Raw genomic sequence first — 27805 nt, 5'->3', positions numbered from 1 at the left:
GCATACTACAGAGATACCTCCCTTTCGGGTAGGTATCCATTGTGACGTCATTATGTTATGAGCGCAACTCACGTCGTTTTCTCTGAAAAGTATGACGTTGTATAACCATTGAAAACATATAACCTCACATTCAATACCTACCCACAAGGGCAGATAACTCTATAATATCCAAATACAGAATAAAGGTTACATAATCGATAAACGGAAAATAAATTAGGGCCATCATAATCAAGCGCAACACTTCAGCGTGAAAATCGCTAAAACAAAAGTAACGCTAAAATCTGTACGTTTACACTAAGTAAATAAAACTGTCATAATTAACTTTGTCGACCTACTTTATTAAGTGTGTCATATTGTGATACAGATCGAGGATTGGGTGACGAGGTTTCTAACCAGTTTACCACGTGATTGAGTAATAGTTATTGGCCTGATGTAGGTAACTGTCTCTTCCATCAACTGGGATTTTAAACAACGACAGACCACGTGTACAATCCTCAGTAGCAATCTGTAAATTAGAGAGAACAAAAATGTTTTAACCATTCATCATAAAACATTTAAAGTGAAAAGTCGGGCAAAGGAAGGCTTAAGTTAGTAATATGGAGTCTATATATCCAGTGTAATTTTTTTATGAAATAGAAAAATAAAAGTTCCTGTCAAAATCGCTCTGCATGAGAAGAAATTTATTTATTTTGTAGGAATCCTAAGAAAGTCTTCCTGACTGGTTATGTCCATGATGACGTTTCCATACAGCCTCGTTTTCAAAGAGTTAGGCGGATTTAATTTTAGAATTGTGCTAAATTTACACGTGTTTTTTCCGTAATTTCAATGGCAAACCTGGGCAATGTAAGCAGAACTAGACAATCGTCGTTTTGATATGTAAGGAATATTGGAAGGCCAATGAATTGAAGCATTTAGAATTGTTTTCTTTGCCCGACTTTTCACTTTTATTAATATTTCAATCTATCATAGATATATATGTTGTTGGATTTATTGAATCATATGATATCTGAGGATGTCAGTAACATATCGCGATTTTATGTGTTCGCGAAGATGTTAAAACGCAAAACAAAGTAGTATACAGTACCGCTGCAGAGCATCAGTTTATATATGAATCAATTAATTTTATTTGTAACACTCATTTCTATTGGTTGGATCTTTGAAATTAATTTTCCATAGACCAAAAGAATTATACATCGAGTATTATGACGTCATACACAAAGAGCATTTTTTCAGGATATATTTAAAAACAGCACATTCATAGGCCAAATTAAAGTATTGAATGATATCAATGCGCCACAATTGGTTTAATCATAAAAGTAAGTAAAATCACAAAAAACATGCCTAATTATAGTACCTGATTGAGTTATCTGAATTCAATTATAAGCATTTTTCTCAATATATTTTGGGTAATTTTATACACTTTATGACGCCATAGACAAAAAACGGACGGACATTATTTATTCTACGAAGAATGTTCTTCCATCGTTTTGTCTACGACTTCATATATACAAAAGATATTGAGAATATAATGCTTAACAAAATTACAAAGACATTGGAAGTTTGATAGCGCCGATTAAAAGAACATAATGATGAATAATCTGAAAATAATAATAGTGACAGCGTCATCTTGTCTCCATATTCTTACGAAGAACGGAAAGACAATAAGCCTCTGTCGATGTTGTTTCTTTCTCTTGGTACTTACTGTTAGGTAGGTAGAATTGCAGCCCACGAATACTCCGGCCAGACCATCGTGTGTGTAGTGTGAGCCGGGGAACGCGGCGATAGCAGAGTATTTAGGTAGACTCTCACAGTGGGTCATCACCTAGGCAAGTGTGGTCAGGAGTTTAGAGTTTGCTTATTATTCCGTCTTTGCATGTAACAGAGCTAACTCCCATTGTGGATAGGTATCGATTGTTACGTCATTATTTTGTGAGCGCAACTCACGTCGTTTTCTCCGTAAATCTGATGTTACGCTCGAAAACACATGACGTCACAATCAATACCTACCCTCAAGGGCAGATAACTATGTAATATGCAAATTCAAAATGCAGTTATCTGCCCTTGTAGGTAAGTACTGGTTATTACGTCATTTTGTTATTTATTATTTTTGAGAAAACGGCGTAGTTTTTGTTTCTCGCAGAGTACTGCATTACAGTGGAAACCTATGTACACGGGACATAATAAGACGGAATAGGAGTATGTTCCTCCATTAACCTTCATTGTTGTAAGAAACAAGTAAGACTGAATCTCAGCCATTAAAGTTCCGTGTGTCGTGATTTTCATACTAAGAAATCAAGCAAAAATGCGTTATACTAACTATTAAATACGTCAAATCAGCCACATAAACATAGAAGACTTTGATATTAGACTTTGATAACAGACTTTGATATTCTAATATGTCACTCAGAGGGCATCACATACTGTCATAAATTAGGATGTTGTTAGAGTTAAAGGGAATCTACAAAATCCATTTATTTACTTTGTACAGTTCTATAACATACGGACATATGATAATTATTAACAGCACTGGATATATAGAAATTAAAGTCTAGTTTACCTGATGACCTTTGACCCAGGTCGAAGAATCAGGTGCGTTACACAAATTCATGGGTACAGATTCAGAGAGACCGTGATGTCCATCGCTGCACTTTAATGAACTTTCGCTTAATATGTCTTCGTTCAATAGGCCAGTGACCATGGACATTTCATTGCACAACTTCACATCCAAACCTGAAGAACAGCAGACTTTACTCAATTAAAATATTTATAAAAATTAAAATACAATTAAAATAATTACTACCTCGGGTTCGAGAGTTCAAATCTCGTATGAAAAGGTCACAATGTACTGATCGTAGGCCGGAGGTTGATTTTTCTCCGAGTACTCTGACTTTCATTTACACGTCCATAAGTGGTCCTGGATTTTAATATGACGTTAAATTAATTTAAACAAACCAAATTCTTTGGCATTCACCCGTATAATAATTCTCTATGTGTTACTGGTGTCAAATATTAACCTAGGGCGATTTTTATTGGCTGTGTCGGGCAGGAAATCCATTGTGACATAAAGACAATTATTCAGCAGAACACAAAAGCTGTCTCGGTCAAATTTTTGCACTACATGTAATGCAAATTATCTTTAAAGATGCTCCACCGCCGACAGAGCATAAATGATATTCATCATTTGAACAATAATTGGTGTGTAATCGTGTATATATCTGTCTAATTAAAGGCCCACTACCTTTCCGAAACGGTTTTAAATTTTTAAAATGGGAATGTAAAACAAGATCGATAATTTTGTAGAGTCGCAAAAATTATAAGCTTACCGTTAATACTACATTTATCATCACCTTCTGAACGATTTGATTAAAATAAATAAAATGTTTATTTTCATAACGCGGGTCGTATTATGTTTCCCGCCGTCGTCCGAAATACCGGGCGATAGTTGACTATCACTGCGCCAGACGACAAAACAGCGACTCTCCACTGTTTTCATATATTACGCAGGAAATCTTGCATATGCTTGGTGTCGTAACCTTATTTTAGGTCATCGGTACGCATTTTCTGATGTTATTAATGTTTTTTTAAGAAACCTTTATATTTTGCTCCGGAAAGGTAATGGGCCTTTAACACAAAAACTAATATCAAATGATTTATTTTACCTTTGATGCATGTGCAATAAGTACTTCATTCCAAATAGGATATAGTGCCACGGATTTTTTTCATAGTTTTACCTTGAAGTAAAATTAGAAGCTCAAACTTTTCAATGGTGGTAATGGTGTAAAGTATGTAACTTTTGTAGCTGAAGAAAAATACTAAATCGTCTACTCCTGTTTTTATAGTGAAAAATATCATTTGTCAGCGGTGGAGCATCTTTAAGTAAACGTTCATTTCATATTAACTTGCCAATTTGAGGATCGTGAAGATCTTTGTTTTAAACTAATCTCGAAACTTTTATTTCTGCTTGCCAATTTCAGGATCGTAACGATTATTTCTTTATCTTACAAATCTACAACTTACACCAAATACAGAATATATTCTAATTAAGCTAACACCACAGACAAATGAATCCTTGATATTCTAGGGTTTAGTATCACTGTCGCAATATCCACCCTGGACCTACTACGTCATAACAATATTGAAGATTATGGGTATGATAGCAGTTTGCTTCTTTGCTCAATGAATATATTACAAAGTTATGAGCTAGGGAAAACAAAAATGGACTACAATAATGCAATAGAATGTAATATATATAGCAAAATGTAACTAATATTAAAGTTATAAGTGCCGTAACTGGGCGATAATTTTGACATGCTATTTTTTCATCATTGATTTATTAAAAACCATAAGGTTTGATGAATAAAGCTGTAAAAATCATTCAAATGGCTTCAGATGACTTGTAAACGTTAGTTATAACACAGAAATATTGTACTGTAAAATTGTTGTTTTTATGCCTTCAATATGTTTAAATGAAAACATACCTGCAGAAGTCACTTTATAATTACTAAAAACATTGTAAAAATGTGTAATGAAATTGTAGACCACAATATCTTACTGCCAAAAAACCTTTTCAGCTCTTATTTGTATATGTAAAATGAATACCTATGTAGTGAAAGCACTGTAATTTTCAAAAAGTTGGTAATGTTTGGTGCTGAATAACATATTAAAAGCTCATCATGATTCGTGAGTATGAAAAATACGGCACATATAACTTTAAACTATGGAAAAAAAACGTAACTCCAGTTACATAATCAAACAAATACAGAATTGAATGATGAAATCTTATCAAAGTACCTGGTATCGTTTTTGACCTCACTAGCATTTTTGACGATTGAAAATAAACTTTCCGTTTGAAAACCCGAGATATTAAAGAAAAGTTTTTTGGAATGTCTTGTGTGCAGTTTCATGTTTAGCTCACCTGGCCTGGAGGGCTGGTGAGCTTATGTAATGGCGCGGCGTCCGTCGTCCGTCGTCCGTCAACTTTTCACAAAAATACCTACTTGTCATAATCGGCTGAATGGATTTTCCCTAATTTGGTCTGAAGCTTCATTAGGTGAAGGGGAACCAGTCTTGTAAAAACAGGGCCCCTGGCCTCAGAGGCCTGAGGGACGGGGCCCAATAGGGGAAATATAGCAAATTCTTTAAAATTCTTCATCCTCTGTAGGAATGAAGGGATTTAGTTCTAATTTAGTCTGATGCTTCCTTGGGTGAAGGGGAACAAATCTTGTATAAAAAGTGGCTCTGGCCCCCAGGGGCCTGAGGGGAAATATAGCAAATTCTTTAAAATTCTTCCTCTTCTCTAGGAATGAAGGCATTTAGTTCTAATATGGTCTCAAGCTTCCTTGTGTGAAGGGAAACCAATCTTGTATAAACGGTGATCCTGGCATCCAGGGGACAGAGGGGCGGGGTCCAATAGGGGAAAGAAAGTTAAGTCTTTAAAATCCTTCTTCTTCTATGGGAATGGAGGGATTTAGTTCTAATTTGGTCTGAAGCTTCCATGGATGAAGGGGAACCAATTTTGTATTAACGGTGGGTCTGGTCCCCAAGGGGTCTGAAAGGTGGGGCCCAATAGGGAAAATATAGCAAATTCTTTAAAATCCTTCTTCTTCTGTGGGAATGAAGGGATTTAGTTCTAATTAAGTCTGACGCTTCCTTGGGTGAAGTTGAACCAATTTTGTATAAACGATGGGGCTGTTCTCAAAGGGGCGAGAGGGGTGGGGCCATATAGGGGAAATATAACAAATTCTTTAAAATCCATCTGTAGAAATATATTAAGTTTAATTCTAAAGCCTTCAAGTTGGTAGCTTGTTCTGAAACAGAAGAGCTATACAGGCATAATGGGCCTCTTGTTTGAGATACATGTATATATCCATAACATACCTGGAATCTGTATCCAATGTGTAGGTAGAGTTGTCTGCAAAGGTGTTGTTGTGGTAGTTGGCGTTGTTGTGGTAGTAGTTGGCGTCGTTGTGGCAGTTGCTGGTACCGTTATTGATGTTATTGGCATTGGTGTTGTTGCTGGTGTTTGTGAATGTATTGCATTTGTTGATATAGTAAACAACATAAAAAACTTAATTAATAAAATTTAAATGATTACAATAAAGCATGTTCGTGTCAATAATGAAAATGGGGAAAATGATACGTATAGCTCAATAGCTAACATTTCTATTGCTATCTCCATATGATATCCCATGTTTAGCTTCTGCCTACATCTCACAACATCTATTACAAAAGTCATGTTTATTCCTGATATTCCAGGGTTTACTATCACTGTCGTTATATCCATCCCTTGACTATATATGAAGTCTATGTGTGTAACAACAGGTAGTTTGGTCCTTTGATCAACAGAAACGTATAACGATACACTGTATGGTTGTGCGGTTGGGCGTCTCTTTCCATACCAGTGTTTACCCGATGGCAATTCACATAATTCGACAGGGCCCGGTTTCACGAACATTCCTTAAATTTAATGTATTCCATAACTTAAAATTCTCTATAGAAAAGCATAACAGATTCAAAGGAAGTCACTATTACTTAAGATTGCTTCCTTAACATCTATAATGCTTTCCTATTGAGAATTTCAAGTTATGGAATTTCTTAAATTTAAGGGATGTTCATGAAACTCCCTTGTTAAAACCCCTAAGACACGAACGGTAAAAGCAAATGGTATTCGGAATTCTGGGAAACCTGTTTGATTTATAGTTCCAATTCTCATCCAATGTACACATATTTGTGGCGTATAACTTAAACATGACGTATATCTATGGTAAACCTACCCGTGTGTCCTACATAACACCTGCACTGGTGTTTTGTGTGAGAAACTGCAACTGAAGATAAACATAAAAGTTACAATTCACATTCTCATTCATCATGATGTGCTTTCATTATTATCGTTTTAGTCGTGTTCAGAATACAATTGTCATGTATATTGTCTTATGATATACGCGGTGATCGAGTTGTTAGTTTGTCCTAACCTATTATCACAAGCACTCTACTTTCTAGATTGCGAGTACGAATCTTATGTGGGACAGGCACTGATTGGTATTCCTTTTAATCCGGGTTCATCAACTTTTCTTCATAATTAAAACGTTACTGATATGCAAGCGTTAATCTATCAAACATTGCCATATGGTTAGTTCGTGTATAAACTAAGTTAATTAACAAGATTTAATTATTTAGTTTAACGTCTTAACAACAGCCTGGGATTCATGATGTGTGTAAACGGGTATTAAACGAGTTGTAAATAATTACAATATAAACATCAATACTTACTCTGATGTACTGACAATATATTTATTTATCCTTATCATTTACTACCGTTATAAGTTTAGAAACATTTAAACGCTTACCTGATAAAAGTGCGATTGCATCCTGTTGACAATATGAATAGTTATGGGAAGAGATATGGGGGATATTGGCCAGATTCTTCCACACTGAAAATATATATAAAATTCATTTAAACTAATTATATAACATAATATATTCGTAAGTACACTCCTTCGTGAGTGGGAGCTTCAAAATTATTTCGTAGGTGTACATATTCGTGGTTCGCTGATGTCATAATGCGTTGGATAATGTAAAAAGCCAATTACGTTGTTTTAAGATTTTTACACAAACAAAATTACAGGTTATATAATATATAAAGTACATGCTGCTTCCTCGTTACCACCATAGAGCTAACAACGCAATTTAACAGTATATCTACTCACATGTATTTTAACCAGTATATCTACTCACCTGTATAAACAGTATATATACTCACCAGTATGAACAGTATATCTACTCACCTGTATAAACAGTATATCTAGTTACCTGTATGAACAGTATATCTACTCACCTGTATTATGTGAGGAACAGTATATCTACTCACCAGTATGAATAGTATATCTACTCACCAGTAAGAACAGTATATCTACTCACCAGTATGAATAGTATATCTACTCACCAGTATGAACAGTATATCTACTCACCAGTATGAACAGTATATCTACTCACCTGTATTAGAACTGTATCTATCACCATATGAACAGTATTATCTATCACCAGTATGAACAGTATATCTACTCACCAGTAAACAGTAATTACACAGTAGACATATATACCTCACCAGTATGAACAGTATATCTACTCACCAGTATGAACAGTATATCTACTCACCAGTATGAACAGTATATCTACTCACCAGTATGAACAGTATATCTACTCACCAGTATGAACAGTATATCTACTCACCAGTATGAACAGTATATCTACTCACCAGTATGAACAGTATGAACAGTATATCTACTCACCAGTATGAACAGTATATCTACTCACCAGTATGAACAGTATATCTACTCACCAGTATGAACAGTATATCTACTCACCAGTATGAACAGTATATCTACTCACCAGTATGAACAGTATATCTACTCACCAGTATGAACAGTATATCTACTCACCAGTATGAACAGTATATCTACTCACCAGTATGAACAGAATAATGTTAGGAACAGAATATCTACTCACCAGTATAATGTTAGGAACAGTATATCTACTCACCAGTATGATGTGAGGAACAGACTTGGTGAGGAGTTTGAATCAATCGGTAAATAAGGTCTGTTAACAAAGAACAATGAGAGAAATATAGCTTCCTTACAATAGCTCAATAATTTAGAGAAAGTCCATAGCATTGTTCTAACACGTTAAATTTTCCTGGATCTATTTTCAGACGTATAGAAAATGGGAAATGTTTTGCTATATTTTCAACCCTTCAAAATAAATTAAACCCAATTTAATTTCACAATATTTGAATATGATACACCAAAGGTAATGTATTGTTCAAATATCATATAAAAACATGGGGCCATCGATCATATTTTCACGACTTTTTCATTATAATACCCCCATTTTGTCTAGTGCTAAGATGGGTCATATTTGACTATGTTTAAAAACAAGCCGCAAAAACATAATTGACATACCTTTATGTGATATCACATCGTGTTCATGTCTGTTCATTTTAACAACTTTCTCAATATTTTGGGTTATAATTTGTATGCGATTTTTTTTTTATTCCGGATTTTCGATCCGGACGGGTCCACTGTTATCATTTTTTGCGTCAACGCTACTTCCGCAGCCTTCCTCTATAGCATCATGAGATTTGGCGCGGTATTCAAACTAAAAACCTATTTTAAACATGATGAATACCTTTCTCTTAAATAACGTATTTTCTTCAAATCGAAATTGATATGTCCACAATCTGTATTTAAAGTTAAAGGCCCACTACCTCTCCGGAGCAAAATTTTAAGGTTTCTTGGAAACATTAAAAACATTGGAAAATACAGATCGATGGCATAAGATGAGGTGCCAAACATTTCATGCGTAATATATGATAATTGTTGAGAGTCATTTCGCTGTTTTATTGTCTGACGCAGTTATATTCAACTACCGGTCAGTAGTTAGGACGACGGAGGGAAACATAGGACGACCCGCTAATGATGATAAATGTAGTATTTGCAGTAAGTTAACAACATTTGCGACTCTACAAAATTATCGATCTCACACATTTTAAAAAATAAAAGCCGTTTCAGAAAGGTACTGGGCCATAAAAAGGATATATGTATAATTATACATTCGGTATTACTTTGAGAGAATTACTTAATGCGCGCTACCTGAGCGGCTAGGTGATATGCGAATGATTCCCTTCCATCATTGTTAATGTCCAGTCTTAAGTAACCCCCAGTTTAACGTGATACTTACTACGGTAATTATTTTCGGGTAAACAATACCCTAGGTGTCCTGCAACAGAATAAATTATATACTAGACATTGTTATTGGACACTCTGGCGGGCTTTTCACCAAAAAAAGACATATGGTCAAGGTCATATTGACAAACTTGGTAGCCCTTTATCTCAGCATGCAGGCTCACTATCAGGTCATTAGACTTTCCAAAACTTGGTAGGAAGTCTTTTTAAGGCTTTAGGTTGTTTTGGTTCCTGTGACCTGGTATATAGGTCAAGGTCATTTATATTAACAAACTTCATGGCTCGTTATACCAGCATTCTAAAGGCGTAGTATCAGGTATATATGCCTCCCAGATTTTTAAATGTTTTTTTTCGAACAGTTTCAACCGGCATTTGAAATCTTATTAAAAGTGTTGTTTTATTTTTGATTCTACATAACACATCCAAATATGAAAGAAATTTGTCGAGCCGTTAACGAGATATCGACATAAGGTTAAAACCAAAAGTGAGGTCATAGCGGCCATATTGGTGATCTGGCTCTCATTTCTCTAAACAAAAGTTCAGACTTAAGTCAAAACTTAAGTTTTTCTCCTTATGTAACTTATATGAAAACTTTAGACTTAAGTCAGTTTGTTTCGAGAATTCGGGGCCTGAGCTTTAAATAGAAATTAACGGGCTTTTTACCAGCACGGCTTGACGGTCAAGGTTATTAATTTTAACAAAGTCCTTTATCCCAGCCCAATATCAGGTCTCTAGGACTTCCAGAACTTAAGACGATAATTTTGAACGATTTTGTTCTCGAAAAATTTGCTAATGGAAGTGGACATATTAGAGAGTATAACAATACGTAGTTGTTTGTAATATTTTTCATTATATATAACATACCCAAAAAAGAAAGAAATTCGTAAACAAGATATTGGCATAAGGTTAACACTGGAAATGAGGTAATTGCGGCCATATTGGATTTTTAATCATTATAGAAAAGCTGCTGTCACACCTTCAACTCAAAATGTATAATATGGTTATTATAAGTTCATTGGCATGCCTCTTACCTTTTCGGCATTCCTTCATATAAAACTAATAATAAAAAAAAACAGAACAAAACCAATAGGAATTTTCATCCATACATAAAAAAAATTCTGAAAACACAAGAAAACTAATAGATGAAAAGATAACATTCCCGAAGTGTGTTATCTGACACAAGATATAATAGTTCTACTTAGAAAACCAAAATCCAAGATTGATGAAATTTTTTTTTCGGAAGCCCGTGAAAGAATAATATATGGTTCGGATTACTTCGCTTGCTCTGTTACAACAAACACATCCGCCATACAAATTAATACGAATCTTAAACGACGACCTACCGTCAGATAAATGGTACAGGTTGAGGTGATCAAAACTCGCCATACACGTGCAATTGGACGGTGTATGTGAAAAATGTCCGTACACACCTGGAATAGACATTATAATATTGATAAAAGAAATAAATAAGCAAATAAAAACATGAATAAAGATATAAAAACATAATTAAACAAATAAAACACAAATAAAAATAAAATTAAACAAATAAAAACACAAATAAAAACATTATTAAACAAATAAAAACATACTTAAACAAATAAAAAGATAATAAAACAAATAAAAACACTACTAAAACAAAATAAAACAAATTTAAACATAATTTAACAAATAAAAACATTACTAAACAAATTAAAACACAATTAAAAACAGTATTCAACAAATATTAATATAATTAAACAAATAAAAAGATAATAAAACAAATAAAAACACTACTAAAACATAATTAAACAAATAAAAACATAATTTAACAAACAAAAACATTACTAAACAAATTAAAACACAATTAAAAACATTATTCAACAAATAAAAACATAATTAAACAAATAAAAACATTATTAAACAAATTAAAACACAATTAAAAACATTCAACAAATAAAAACATAATTTAAAAACAAAAACATAATTAAACAAATAAAAACATAATTAAACAAATAAAAACATAATCAAGTCAATAAATACATAATTAAACAAATAAAAACATAATTAAACAGATAAAAACATAATTTAAAAAATAAAAACATAATTCAACAAATAAAAACATAATTCAACAAATAAAAACATAATTTAACAAATAAAAACATAATTTAACAAATAAAAACATAATCTAACAAATGAAAATATAATTAATCAAATAAAAACATAATTTAAAAAAAAAACACATAATAAAACAAAAAAAATAAAGTCCCTTGTTGGTCTTTGTTATCTGTCAGCGGTAGCAATTTAGTTGTCAAAGCAATATGATAACACTAGAAATGATCGATTACGATATTCTCCTTCCTCTACGGAATACCTACGGTTCAATCGGTCGATGATTTTCGTCCGACAATAGGCACTGTGGTTAGACAGGTTGGCAAGTTTGTTCCAAACTGAAAAGTAACGACACTTGTACTCTAAATATCAATTTAAAAACTGAAACACTTTACTTTCAGTTCTACAAAAGAGGTACATTACCGAAACGATTTTTAATTTTTGAAATGTAAATCGAGTGTGATAGTTTTGGCGCAAATTTATCGTCAATACTACTCTTATAATCTATGTCAATAAAACAATTTAAATTTGATGCTTAATAAAGCAGTTCGACTTTTGTTCCCCGCCGTCGTCCTAATTACCGCACGTTAGTTGAAAGTCATTGCGCCAGGCGGCAAAACAGCGAAAGAATCTGCATTGTTATCATAGTACACGGGAAGTCTGCCACTTGATGTTGTGACGTCATCTTAGGCCAACAATATAGACTTTCATATGCTATTTTTATCTTTACACTTGGTTTTGGAGAAGTAGGTGGCCTTAAATAAAATGCATGTTTTATTGTTGTATATTTTACGGTATGGTATTGGTAATAAACTTTGCCTTGATATCGGAGTATAATAACTAATTATCAGATTATTTCTAACACAACAAAAATAACAAATTACTTCTACTACAACTCAATTAACAAAGTTAGTATTAACAAACGTTCGTAACTTCAGAATATAGTCTCATGGTAAGTGTGGCAACTCATGATTTTGTTTTACGCAAAGTTATGACAGTGCTCTTCAAGCATTTGAGTGACCGTGATTTGATTTAATATACCTTTTCTGAAGTTTGAAGATATGAATCAATTATGTTATTAGTTTTAAAAACAACATCATTGATAACCCCACCAACCTTATATTTCTTTTTTATGTTAAATACATATCAATAAATCATTGTCTTACAATTTTATCTAAATAAATTGACATCTAGGCTATATTGTAAAGCATTAATATATATCATAGCAATTAAACATTTATATCATAAAACATTTTGTTAAAAATGTTCTATTTAGGGGATGGATTTTCCTTAAACGAAAGCTAGTTTAGCAACTACTCTGAAATGACAAATTATAATGTTAATTTAGAAGAAAAAAATGATGGTTCAATTTCTTCGAAATTTTGCCAGTTAAATGCATAAGAATATATTTACTCCATAGAAGAAGTATACAGAAAACTGAACTACGGGAATTAGAGACTACCACCTTAAACAGTCCAGAAAAATGAATTGAACGTATCAATAAAAGATAATTACGTATAAAATCACTTCATTATTATGTAATTATGTTTATAAATATTATATTTGGGTGAAGAAAGTAATATCAACGGTTGTTTATAAATATTATGTGTGGGTCAAGTAAGTAATATCAACGGTTGTTTTCCATATAGCTCTGGATTCTTATAGACATGTGTCTGTAGGATACAAATTATTTTAAGTAGTAAATGTAGGGCAGAAGTGTAAACAAAATATTGTTGAATATTCGAGGCGATCTGCCTCTTTAGACACAAAACAACAAATATAATTTAATACACGTATTAAAGATGGTAACGAATGTTCACAAAAACATATAATATCGATATTTTGTATTAATATTCAAAACGCCAGAGTCCCATTTAATTAGAATGAAATGTGACAGTTACCTTCATAATAACTCATACAGTTATCTCTGGCGACTACTGCGTCTAAGTCTGAAAAAAGAACAGCAATACTATGGTATTCCATCCGAGGATCACAAAATATGGCAACATAATCCCGCGAATTAACCAGCTTTTCCAGGTAACAGGCTTTTATTGACTACCTAGATGAAATTACATGGCTTGAAATATTTGCAGTATGAAATGCATATGTCTAATGCCTCTTTATTTTGTCAGTGAGCATTAATTTGTTTTATCTTTATATGATTTGCCTGAGAAAGTATAAAATTTTACCCCAAAGACGACGAAGGGCTGACAAGGGATTTGTGCGAAACCTTACCTTTGTACTCCGGGTACATTAAACACATATCCGTGTGGTAGTGATATATGTATGGTACAGTTACACCGCTACTTCCGCCTAACAAAATAATCCAACACAATTTTAACAAGCTTACAGTATAAGGGTTGCAAGCAACACACGTCCCCTACCGTGAATTACTTTTTCTAATCTTTGGCAAGCTATTACTGCTTAGTTATGCTACCATTGTATGACGTTTGAACAAATTCTATTGATGTGTTCTCAAGTTATCGTCCGGAAACTTAACTTTTTGAAACAATTTATTTTAAGTCAAAGTGACCTTTGTCGTTTACCTGTTGACCCCAAATTTAACATCAAGCTACATTATTTCCTATTCTACTCTTGTATGTAATTTGCAAAAGTTATGTGGATGTGTTCTCAAGTTATCACCCGGAAACTAAAATTTTTATAACAATCTATTTTTAGTAACAGTGACCTTTATAGTTGACCTTTTGACCCTATATTCAGTTCCAAGCTGTATTCTATCAGACAGACGGGAACAAACATAATAGTTCCTCCGGTTTCACCAGCACAGGACTTATAATAGTATATATGATTCTGAGCATACATAATGATTCTGACAAAAAAGGCACATACCATTCAGATAGAGAGAAGGAATGCCATGCATTTTGTAAATCGCCAGAAATATGAAGCTATCATATATATATAAGTCACTCCAAATGTTAATATACCTTAGATCAAATAAATGAAGCCAGAAGGCAACACTGTATGATCCCACTAACTCGTGTTTAGAATTGATGATCAATATAAAATACCTTATTCGCAGTAATAAGCACCCCTTCCCTTATAAGCGCCACTCCTGTTTTCTGGAGAAAAGTTGAAGTTGTATTAAATGCCCCCTTCCCATGTATTTTATAACGATGTTTTACAACATATGATGCCTCTAGCATCAGCATTTTATCCCAGATTATATGAACTTGTGAGCGTTTTACATGTGAATCAATACATGATAATGCGTCTCAGTGGATATAAGGCATGTACATGTTTACTGTAACTTTAACATAATAAAGACCTTATGCATGGAATAAAAAACTATAATTAATTTTTCTTTGTTTTCATACAAAATCTGGCTTTCTGATTGGCCAATATTTTTTTTGCATACCACTATGAAAAAAAAATCCGAGAATGGCGCGAAACTCCGACATTATCGTGACGTCACAATAGAGACATTGACGTTGCGTATTGATTCGGAAAAAAGAATCCCTTGAAAAACCACTATAATGTTACATTTAAACATACTTCATTTTATCAAATAGAGTATAAAATTAATTATAAGTATTGATGTCACTATTTTTTAATTTTATCGGGGTATGAAAAAAAATTTGTTTGCAAACTTTTGTGAGAATCCGCTACGCGGATTCACATAGTTTGCAAACAATTTTTTTTTCATACCCCGATAAAATTAAAAAATAGTGACATCAATGCTTAAATGAATAAAAAAACTGCACATGTTCACTATTTCCATGGCAACCAAGCCCATCTTTTCCTACTGTAATGTAGTAGAGATCAAATTCAAATGGCTTTTGCCAAAAACACACTCATAGAAATAGCTAATATTATACAATGTTGTTGGTTATATAATGAACTTTAAATTAACAAAATATAAGATATGTGTTATTGATTTAACAGAGATATCCGCATTTGAAAATTGGAAAATTCCCTTTTTGGGGCCCCATTTTAAGCGTGAATTATCTCTCCCATATATGAACTCTTCACTGATAATTTGGAAGGTATAGTATCGCTACTATTTATACTACCATTTGCAGGTCCATGTGTAAAATACCATCCACCTGTAACATAAAAATGTATACACTGCATACTTTGACCTTTATTATCACTCGGAAGCTTCTGTACAAATTCAAACCTATCAGTAGAGCACATTTACCAATGTAGTGGAATAAACGATTATTTTTGAAATTATTTAAGTGTTCTAGTGATTACATTGATACATGTATATATATTGTGAGTATTACGTAGCAAGTTGTGTCTCTTCTACATGTATTTCCCATCGCTTTGTCTACACACGATCGCATGATGCTAATAATTTAATTCCATGATATCTTTATAAATGAAATAAAGGACTACAATGATATAACACCATGCCTATTGTATCAAGGATGTACGAACTCGATAATCGAAATTCAAATTTGGGTGGGTGGGGGCACAAACCATACGTAGTCCTTTGTGATTTAATTGGAATTATAACTTGATAACTTGGGAGTTATAAAGAATGAGGAGTTGTCATATACATGTAATTTTTATATTACAGGTAATACAATTGTGTGTTGTTTTTATTTAGTATCATTGTTGCATTCGCGATCCTTTCAAAACCTGTAAAATAAGACACCTGTCTAATAAGTCACATTTTGTCTATCCCTTCCAGTGTCTCATTGCATAGATTTGACTGTACTCGATATCATTGTTTTCATATTTTTTGTTTGTTTTCTTGATGTTTACGAAACCAATGGACGCAATGTGGTGTATATGTACACACAATATCTCTGAACATGCGAATCCAAACAAACATCATCGACTGTTATGGCACTTTCATCATTTTTTTTATATTTTAATTTTTATATATCTTTTGATTTGGCTACATATAGGTTTTGTGTGGCCTTTTTAAAGATATGTTCATAATTTTTAGTCTGAGCAAAATAGTATACATGTAGTAAAAGATTTTTCTGTTAATGAGGTGGTCGTCAGCGGCACAATAACTTTAATTCACTATAGAATACTAAGAAAATCATATAGAGCAATTACCCATCATGCTGTCACCATCAATGATGTCACATCACACATGACGTCATGATCATAAAATGCTATGACATGATTGGTCGGAATTGAGTCAAATTACCAAAATGTTATTTTCACTTGTAAGTGAAAAGAAATATCACTTTAATCTTCTTTGTAAAACTGTATATTTTACTGTGTTTTTTAAAGAAGTGTACATGCATAAGATAAGATATTATCATACAAGTGTATTTGATAAAAATCGTCATGGTAACAGTTTTTCAGATTGCTTTTTCAAAAATTAACACACTTTCAAAATTTTTGTTGGTTTGCAAGCATTGCAGATTTCCATATTTGGGCATGGTTGGTGGCCATAGCAACGTTATTTAAAATTGTCAAAACAACACTTGATTTGTGTAGAGGTTGACTTACAATGAATATATCCCAATTTTGGTAGAAATCTGAAACATTGACTTTCCATCCATAAATGGGATATGTTGATGCTTACAGAGAATGGCTCTTTAAAAACTGATTTTTTGTCTACAGGTTACATTTTGGTTCATTTATATACCCCCCCCCCCCCCACCCCACCCCTTTGTTACAATAATTTTAGCACCCTGTGCGCCAATAAAGTCGAATACGATAGTTCTTTCAGATGATAAAACATAACACAATGGTGATCCTAAATGTTGCCGATCACATTCGTTACTGTATTGGAATAGGAAATGCAGTACTCACCACTGACGGCCTGCTTGCACGTACATCTTCGTTTTGGATTGTGTGAAAAGAATGCATCTGAAATATAAATGATAGGGCACGAAATATTACAATCTACCGGAAAAAAACCCGATATCAAGCTCTGGTGTTTTTCTGTATTTGCATATTACAGATTTATCTAGCCTTGTGGGTAGGTATTGATTATGAAGTCATATGTTTGCGAGTGTAACGTCATACTTTGCAGAGAAAACGTCGTGAATTTTACGCACAAAATAATTACGTCATAATAAATACATATATGTACCTACCCGCATGGGAGGCAACTCTGTAATAAGCAAAAACGAAATTTGCTATCGGGCGACTGAATGTATGCAAGATTTTGTAAATGTTTTTAACGTAGACCGTCCTTCCATGCCGTAATATTTATGTACTGTTGTTTTCTGGCTCCCGGTAAAGGTACTTTTTTCCACCGTATCAATTAACTCGTTTCTGACATCAGTATCCGACTAAATATTTCATCTGGGAGCTTTCTTAGTGTTTGCTTAACGTGTACCAATGTAAAGGTGTGGTAATCGGTAATCTAATGTAGTTTCGATGTATGAATAAAAATTAAGTGTCACCATCGTCGCTATAGAGAGCAACATAAATGATTTTACATAACCACAGTGTTAAACTTTGTTAAAGTTTTGTACTGTATTATTAAAACAAAGAAATATTAGTTAGGTATTGTGTTCTATAATAAAGTCTAGGTTCTCATATAACACTAGATAGAAAAAAAAGTTTGGGTCCTTCTGCTCAAACTCCAACCAGGGTAGCTTTATTGAAATCAGGCGCATTTTGCACTAAAATATCCGGAAATTCTAATGTTTTTACCTATTCATTATCAAAATTGATATTTTGAACCTAAATTTCAATATGAATTTCCAAATTGATATTATGGTTATCTAGGAATAATTACCTGTCAGAAAACATTTTTACTTTTGAAATTCATAATTAGCCAGCCAATCAGCGGCCGGGTTAAAATTCTATCCTGGGCTCAATCTTGTATACACAGGGGCCATTTCGAAGGTCTTTTTTTATTTAGTTGGTTGATCCCTATAGAACTACATAGAATGTACATGGATTCTAGGGAACCAAATATGAAAAATCGTCAGTTTGGTATATATAAAACATAATGATCAGTATCATTTATAACTGTGTACCTATCTTTTTGCAGGATAAAAAGAGATTCATGCAGTATATTGATGCAGACGAAAGTTAATGGTGTTTCGAATGCAAACACTCGAGTTTCGATTTTCAATAATCACGTTAAAGTCATCGTAACATATACTGATTTTCATTCAGAAACGAACTGGATTTTTTTTCGTTAAAATTTGTACTTACAATTTGAAAATTCGTCTTTTTCAGATTTTAAATTCTCCAAAAGCACGATTTAGACTTGAAACATTCTCGCGATAATTTATTTTGGCGATTTTTCCCAAGGAATACTTGAAATTTAATCATACATGAAAATAGATGTAAAAAAAATATTAGAATATACTCAAACGTTTATCATAGGCAATTACAACAAAACAAAAATACTACCATAAAACTGCTCTGCAAGCGCTGTGAAGCAGTGATTATCGCTTACTCCAGCAAGGTTTTCCCAAACTGAAATATCAGATTTACATTCCTTTAAGTTTAGATCCATGCAAAAGATTGTTTTATGTAAAGTGTATTCAATTAAGTTTTTCATATTTTCGTTTTTATAATTTTTTCAATATCATATATTAAAATTACAAAATATATTTCCATTCCGCAACGATACCGGTTAAACGGTATAAGATGTAAGAAAATATGGCGGGATGTATTCACAGAAAGTGTCCCTCCAAATCCTCAAAAGTACAAACCTCAGTATTGCGACTGATATAAAACAATAAAATACGTGCATGTACATCCCACCTATACAATCGATGATTATTTAAGTTTGGTAAACGTACAAACATCCATTGTATATTTCGACTTTAAGAACGGATTCGTATTGTTTCACAGATCACAGACATTAATGTTTGTAAATTAACAATTATTAATTGTTTTCAATTTGTGTACATTTAGCTAGGCGAAGGGCTGCCGGGCTATCACACATAGAGATGTTCTTGTTGTCAAAGAGTGTTTTTTTTCGGAATTGATTTTAGATTTTAATGTATCGTGTTTCTGTTATACACGAGGAAAGCTGTTAATAACACTATATACATAAGCATAAATGTAATAAACATAGAAAAAACAAAATGGTGAATACCTGAGCTTTTCTAGAAATAATACGTTACCGTCAACATGGCGGGCACAGCTCCTGCGGCCACTATTATAGTTGTGGCCATGTGAAGTTAGGTGGAAGGTGGTACTGATGATAGCTTTGGAAGTACAAATGTAATAAAGTCAATTACTATAATTATCATAATAGTTTCAAGGTCAGAAATATGTTTAATCCCCCTATTTGTACACATACTAGGATCAGAAATATGTTTAATTCCCTTATCCGTACACATGCCAAGATCAGAAGTATGTTTAATCCTTCTATCTAAATACAAATCATTATAAATTCAGCATATGCCATTTTTGATTAGTACTAGTACGATGTGTATACTGTCTTTTTCATCAGATATCTTTTGTGTGTGATGTTTCGATGAACACTACGATGTGTACACTGTCGCCTTCATTAGACATTTTGCGTTATGTTTCGATGACTAGTACGATGTATACCACTTCACCTTCATCAGACATTTTTAGTATAACGTTTCGATGATAAGTGCGATGTGTGCACCGTCACCTTCATCATATATTTCTTGTGTGTTGTTTTGATGACTAGTAAGATGTGTAAACTGTCACCTTCATCAGACAATTCATGTGTGACGTTTCGATGACTAGTGCGGTGTGTACACTGTCACCTTAATAAGATTACCATGTGTTATGCTTCGATGACTATTACGATGTGTACACTGTCACTTTCATCATGTATTTCATATGTGACGTTTCGATGACTAGTATGATGTTTATACTGTCATCTTCATCAGATATTTCTTGTGTTATGTTTCGATGTCTAGTACGATGTGTACACTGTCACTTCATCATATATTACATATGTGACGTTTCGATGACTAGTATGATGTGTATACTGTCACCTTCATACTGTCATAATTTTTGTGTGATGTTTCGACGAATACTACGATTTTTTTTACTGTCGCCTTCATGAGATATTTTTGCGTTATGTTTCGATGACTAGAACGATGTATATCACATCACCTTCGTCAGACAATTTTTGTGTAACGTTTCGATGACTATTACTTTTTCGTCAGATATTTCTTGTGTGACGTTTCGATGACTAGTACAATTTTTAAACTGTCACTTTCATCAGACATTTCATGTGTAACGTTAAGATGACTGGTACAATGTGTACACTGTCACCTTCATCAGATATTTCTTGTGTGACGTTTCGATCTAGTATGATGTGTGCACTGTCACCTTCATCAGACAAATGACCAGTTTGCATAAGTACAAAGGTGTTTAAGTGTACGAGTTCTCTTGGAACTGAAGGTAGACGAATAATATTCAATGTAACTTTTAGAACTGCTTATTATATAACACTATGATATTGGATTGTAATGGACAAATATGACTCGTTCTCGCAACTCTTTTTCTAATTATTGTATTGTATGTGCGAACGTCAGTGAGTACATATATATCGTTAAAATGGTAATTCAGATGATCGACTGTGTATTTATTTATCAAATTAGAGCTCATGATAAGCTGACCTACCACTGAACTTATGGTCTGATTCCCAGCAATGTGATAGCGTATGTGCTGAAAATTAAAATATGCCACAAGTAAAACGAAAGTTCCTGTAGATAACGTGGAAGATGATCTTGCTAAGAGTACTAATCTATTTCCAACAATGAATAATTCTAATGCAAATGCCTTAATTTTTATCTCATAATCTTTAGAAGCCAAAAGCAAAACATTTAAATTGAAAAGTTATATGTGTCGTATTTGTTATACTCAAGAATCAAGATAAGCTTTTAATATGTTATTCATCACTTAAAGTTAATACTAACATTTTGAATTGCATTACTGCCAAAATCATTGCATATACATCTACAGTGAAGCGAAATGAGCACCTACGGTCAGACCATGAAGCCAAATTGTTGTCTACATTTTCATTCACATTTTGACAGTGTTACTAATAATTGTAAAGTGATTCCTGCAGGAATGTTTCCATCTAAACCTCTATAAGGCATAACAAACAACAATTTTACAGTACATAATTTCTGTGTTATAACTAATGTTTATAAGACATCTCAATCTATTTGAATGATTTGTGTTTTAAATAGATTAATGAAGAAAAATTAAAATGCCAAAATGTTCACCCAATTTTGACTTTAAATCGTGGTGTTAGGTGGGAAGTTCGTTCATAACAATCAAAAACTTATAACGTGATTATCTTACATTTCATTTCAAAATATTTTTTTGAGAATACAAGAAATAAAAACATTATCATAATATAAATCATAAAATAATAACTTATGAACAAATAGTCTAAGATTGGATAACAGGCAAAGCTTATACAGATATTTTCCAGTGTACAGAAATGACAAAAACTTATGTTGAGTTTTTTTTTCATAAAGAAATATAATAAAGTTGACGTTAAAAGAAGACTTATTACTTAATATAATAGAAATGAAAGAAAAAATATAATATGTAGTATCCAGGCGGGGTATACAATAATATTTACATTTGCTTGTCACTTCTACTATACAAACTAACCAAGGCAAAATAAAGTATATGACGGCATAACTGACACTCAAAACGTGACCAATGATGACTTGGTGACGTCAACTGATCACCATCAAATGTCTGTTCCATCTTGTGGATTAAATCGTCGTGGATAAACAGTTTTCCTGGTCTAGCTTAAACATTGTTATAGTATAGACCCCAAATAGAGTTGATAATGTAAATATAGGCATCAAACTATCTCTCTATGGCATCTTTGGTTTATATAGATGCCAGAGCTTTGTAGACAATCATCTAGCGCGCATTATGAAGATTGTCTGCAAAGCTCTGGCATCTATATAGACAATACATGCCATAGGAAGATAGTTAAATGCTTGAATATTTACATTTCCTTGTCACTTCTACTATATAAACTAACCAAGGCAAAGTGAAGTATATGACGGTATAACTGACACCCAAAGCGTGACCATTATGACGTCACTAATGCTGACATTGTGACGTCAACCGATCACTGTCAAAATGGCTGTTCAATCTTGTTGATTAAACCGTCGTTGATAAACGGTTTTCCTGGTCTAGCTTAAACAATGTTAATGCTGAAACCCTAAAATGAGTTGGTATGTAAATTTAAGTATTAAACTATCTTCCTTTGGCATCTATGGTCTAAATATATGCCATAGCTTTGCGGACAATCATCTCATAATGCAATAGACCATAGATGCCATAGGAAGTTAGTTTAATGCTTAAATATATACAAATATATATTCCGTGTTTGTATTATATTACAGAGTTAGCTCCCTTGCGGGTAGGTATCCATTTTGACGTCATTATTTTGTGGTCGCGATTCACGTCGTTTTCTCCAAAAAGTATGACGTTACGCTCGCAAGCACATGACGTTAATCAATACCTACCTGCAAGGGCAGATAACTCTGTAATATGAAAATACAGAATAGTATAAACCGTATAAAATAAAATATAAGATAACAATACATTAAATCATATATATATATGTATAAACATATGATTTAGAAAAGTAAAAGATAACAGAGCTGGTATACGAAATATAAACCAATCACCTACACAGACATGTCACACTCTCACATACTTGCCTCATATTTGAAAGTATTTTACATTTACGTTAATCTTACATGCTTCCACTGGAATTAGTGCTGTGTCGGAGCAGGTACAGACACAACTTGAACTCGCACGATGTAGTCTAAAGTAATCTGTAATAAAAGGGCACATTTGAGTTACTTTTGTTACACAATCCGCCCGAGACTTATCCTACGCGAATTAAGTTTACATGCTATGTCTTATTTACTCTAAACCAATCCAATTAAATTCGCGAAAGTTTATCTAATGATCTATATTGGTAGAAATTGTCATTCAATTGTTAATTCCGCGAATTTTAATCTTCGCGAACTTGTTTTGAAATGGAAATTCCGAAATTTGATAGCCGTGAAAGAAATTTGGTTTATAGATTAATGAACTGGTTATCGACTGTTGTTCTGAGATAGCTAATACCCTTTAACTTATTTTGACATAAATATTCGAACACTGAGTAACCGCCGAAGAAACATTACAGCAAACGATCTACACTAGATAAATGACACGAGTATTTTGACAAGCGTACTAACATGTAGCTTTGTTGAATGATAATAACAAACATACCGTACTTGTCACCAAATAACAGAAAATTAAAGATTTTATTCAACATCTGTTGTACAAACTAAATTATGCCTTCCGATAGAAAGAAAATATTTGCTAAACAAAAAGTTTAGGATTCGTTCCAGCAGTCTTTAAAAAATAGAAATATTGGGGATTTAATAATTTTATAATGACTTAACCTCTGAGATAGTTGGCGGCGCTGCGAGCACAATCGGGGTGGTGAGTTTGTAGCAAGTGATAGACGTAGTACCAATCTGTAATATAAAGATCACCTGATACACGCTATATTCTAGTATGTGTCTGATGACATAGCTATGTAATAGGAGAGAAGTCACTGTAGAGACCAGATCGGATTGAAACCCGGGACCTCCGAATTTTACCTGCTATATCTAAAGTATTTTAATTGATCATTCACAACCAACTTTGCTCATATTTCGATTAAATTGTTAATCCTTTTCTCGCTGTTTTCAGGAAGGGCTTTGGGTGCTAAACTACTCTGCTTTAAATTCTTGAGGATTGGCGTCAGACTTTGGATGAAAACAAATATGTTGGTGTCATTCTGATGGATCCATCTAAGACCTTTGATCCTTTGATTCCCTCCATGGACTGTTGGTGGAGATGCTGCGGGCATATGAACGTAATAGTTCATCGTTAGATCTTGTCAACAGTTACTTCAGCAACAGGGGACTAGTCTGAGGCCCAATACCAGTGACTGAGAGCAGCTGGCTAAAGGAGAACCACAGGGGTCGATTGTTTGGCTACTTTTGTTTAACATTTTCATTAATGACATGTTTTACCATATAGACAAATGTAATTTATGTAATTATGCAGATGACAACACCCTTTCTTTTGCCAGTAATGACAATATCACTCTTTCAAATACACTTGGAAAAGCGAGGAGCCAGAATCTGATAAATTGGTTTGATAATAATTGGATGAAGGCCAAACCGACCCATTTCAAGCTATCTGTTTAAGCAAAAAAAACTAATAGCCTCAGCTTTTCTTTCAACATTGGCAACCACGAAATTAAATATGAAAGTTCTGTAAAGGTATCGGGTGTTGACATCGACTCTGATTTAGATATCGATCGACACATTTCCAACATTTGCAGAAAAGCCTCAAAGCAACGCTGTATTTTTAAGATAATTGGCTGTTATATTAGCAAGAAGTGTAAAATCACTATTCTTAAATAGCTTATCATTTCAAACTTTGATTAATGTCCTTTAACATGACATTTCTTTAGCATGATAAATACAAAGAAACTAGAGAAAATCCAGGAAAGGGTTGTTCACTTCATTGAAAATGACTTTACTCGCTCTTTTCACGTTCAGTTAGAAGAAATAACTGCTCTTTCCATAATGTTAGGAGAATAAGAAGTATGACCGTTGGAGTTTTTTTAAGATTTATATGGTATACGTCCACGGTATTTTGGGACGTGGTAATTGTGTTAATAAATTTTAAAGCCTCACATTATAATTTCAGACAAGACCTCACGCCAAAAGTACCACAGGTCAGGACCACAAGGTATGGCAAGAAATTGTTCCGTTTTGAGGCAGCCCAGGTGTGGAACAGTCTCCCGAATGATATCAGAAAGGCGGAATCCTCCACTCATCTTCAGGAAACTGTTGAACACCTGGAAAGGCTCAATATGCAGCTGCAACATATGTACCAACTAAGATAAAAAAAAATTGTGTATTTCCTGCTGCTTTTTATGCCTACCTTACTTTGGTTTTGTTATTTCTTTAGTTGTTTATATATATTGCTCTTCTTAATTATTTTCTTAGATGTTGTATTGATGTTTTAAAGTATGTGTATCAGCATGTACCATGTCAATTTGTATTTTTTTTTTGCCCTATTGGCATATATATACATTTTTAATATGATATTCATTGCATGCATGAACTGCGTGTTTGCATGACCTTTTACAACTTGGTGCTATTTTACACAGTGATGTATGCTACACCCTTTGATATATCTGTGTGATGTCTCTTTTATTTTCTTTGTTATAACTTACAGTCGTAATAATAGCTCTATTGAGCAAAGGTTGCTTTGTTGTAAAAACACGACTTTAGTAAAAAAATTCTTTTATCTTTTATCTTATTAGTGATCTTATAATGTGGACAGATATTGGGTTTTAAAGATGCATGTATGAGGCCGGATAAAGAACTGCAAAAATTCATGATAACAGTGGAATGAGTACATTAGTCAAATCTAGAAGCAACGAAATGGTCTGGAATTTCGTTTCATGTCTTTGCATTGATGTAAATAATTAAAAAGTGAATCCCTTAAATCTGTTTTCAATTAAACACACATAAAGCATAAAAACAACTTATTACAGTCCATGAATTCTAAGATGTTGCAAATGCTTATAAAGAGTCATACATGTATTTCAGTGCCATTGACAATTTGTCACAGCTTAAAATCATCAACATTTGTGGTTTTTGATAGATTATCATAGAATATGCTTTCAAATTTTTCGCTCAGTTACGGTAAGTGAAATGAATTAGAACAAATATATAATATGACCAGTATTAGAACACTTCCAACTTCGTTTGCAATTTTGAAACCAATGACAGATGCTGATTATAACATGCTGATTATAACAATGACAACTCTATATTATTTGTCACGTCAAGCAACATGGAAATTATTCATTTTCTTTAAATACATACCATCATCCATTGGTGCACAACTCCTTCCAGTTAGGCTTTTTAAATCTGAATTTCAATCATACGTTGTGTTAATGATAAAGCTTCTTTCGCTAAAACAATGCACTGGGATACATTTCCGCTAATGTATTTGCTCTAATTACTGGGAGTGCGTGTTTGAGGTTTAAGACTCTGTTTAAACTAGTGATAATTTATGTGCCTATATATCACTTCCTAGGTATACTTGATAATAACTTAGTTGATACAAAGTGTCTATGCATCCGTCCTAACCTTAGATGTTACTGTTGACTCGTAGGTTCTTGCGTTGTTTGTAAATTTTGGCAAAACATGCAAAAAATATAATTTCTTGTTGCAAGTCCACAGGTATCAGTTCATATTTCTGTCACCAAATAGTCCTGTCATTATGTTTACTAGTTTGGATGAAATTATCAGGACATACGGATGCTCTTATTGTTCACTTCAGAGTTAAACAATTCCTGAAGGCTAACCCGCCACCATCCCCAGCTTAGCCTCCACTTTTCCTCCTCGGAATTCCTTCAAGTTCAATTAGTATTCAGTGACCAAATGCTGCAATAGAAAGTAAGTTTAAATCTTAAGTGTACGTTGATGTTTCTAACTTATCGGCAAGGGGCTGTTTCTGTACACCAGATTCCTTCTGTTCAGTTATCCGGCATTAATCCCCATTCGGATGTAAGACTTGTAATCAAATCCTTTTTGGTCTTTTAACTTGGAGCATCTCATCACAGCTCAGAGAACCTCCGGTCCCCAAAAAAGGCTCTGGTACCTTCGGTACCCATTCAGTAGGGGATCTCCGATTCCCACCATAGACTCTGGGACCTTCGGTCCCCACATAGGCTCTTTGACCTCCGGTCCCCACTTTAGCTAGGGAACCTCCGGTCACCACCACATAGGCTAGTGATTAGTATTGGTTAGACATAGTTTGAGATTTTCCAAGAAACCTTAACTTCATTACTTGAGTCTTGTTACATAAGCAGCCCCAAAGAGAGCCTAATGACATTGTTATTAAGGAGCAGAAATAGGCACTGAAACCTGTGTTGGGTTTTTTTGCATATTTTTCCAAAATTTACAAACAACACAACAATCTACGAGGCAAATGAGATATCTAAGGTTAGGACGGATGCATAGACACTTTATATA

At 33.4% G+C, this 27805-nt stretch overlaps 1 protein-coding gene across 1 annotated transcript; it reads right to left on the bottom strand.

Moving 5' to 3' along the window:
- Positions 1 to 317: 317 nt before the first annotated feature.
- Positions 318 to 26747, bottom strand: LOC138310356 (uncharacterized). The gene is made up of 20 exons (XM_069251548.1): positions 26651 to 26747; positions 24158 to 24232; positions 23459 to 23536; positions 21342 to 21386; positions 19856 to 19939; positions 19134 to 19199; positions 17571 to 17627; positions 15860 to 15892; positions 14064 to 14141; positions 13730 to 13777; positions 12095 to 12166; positions 11084 to 11170; positions 9736 to 9774; positions 8539 to 8595; positions 7347 to 7430; positions 6774 to 6824; positions 5878 to 6015; positions 2558 to 2730; positions 1703 to 1822; positions 318 to 505 (listed from the first exon to the last, which is right to left on the bottom strand). Exons 1-20 carry the CDS (start codon positions 26658 to 26660, stop codon positions 398 to 400), a joined length of 1503 nt encoding a protein of 500 aa, XP_069107649.1. The 5' UTR covers positions 26661 to 26747; the 3' UTR covers positions 318 to 397.
- Between the last annotated feature and the right edge of the window lie 1058 nt (positions 26748 to 27805).

The sequence above is a fragment of the Argopecten irradians genome, chromosome 16 (assembly GCF_041381155.1).
Source record: "Argopecten irradians isolate NY chromosome 16, Ai_NY, whole genome shotgun sequence".
Lineage (NCBI taxonomy): Eukaryota > Metazoa > Mollusca > Bivalvia > Pectinida > Pectinidae > Argopecten > Argopecten irradians.
The sequence above is the reverse complement of the archived record's forward strand: the minus strand, read 5'-3'. Positions and strand labels throughout refer to the sequence as shown.

Bases quoted from the DNA above. Each gene is read 5' to 3' on its own strand.
- LOC138310356 (XM_069251548.1), bottom strand. The intron at 9,775-11,083 runs GTAGGTCGTCGT...ATTCTGTTGCAG, and splicing joins CCTGTACCATTTATCTGACG to GACACCTAGGGTATTGTTTA. The intron at 8,596-9,735 runs GTAAGTATCACG...CTTTGTTAACAG, and splicing joins ACCCGAAAATAATTACCGTA to ACCTTATTTACCGATTGATT.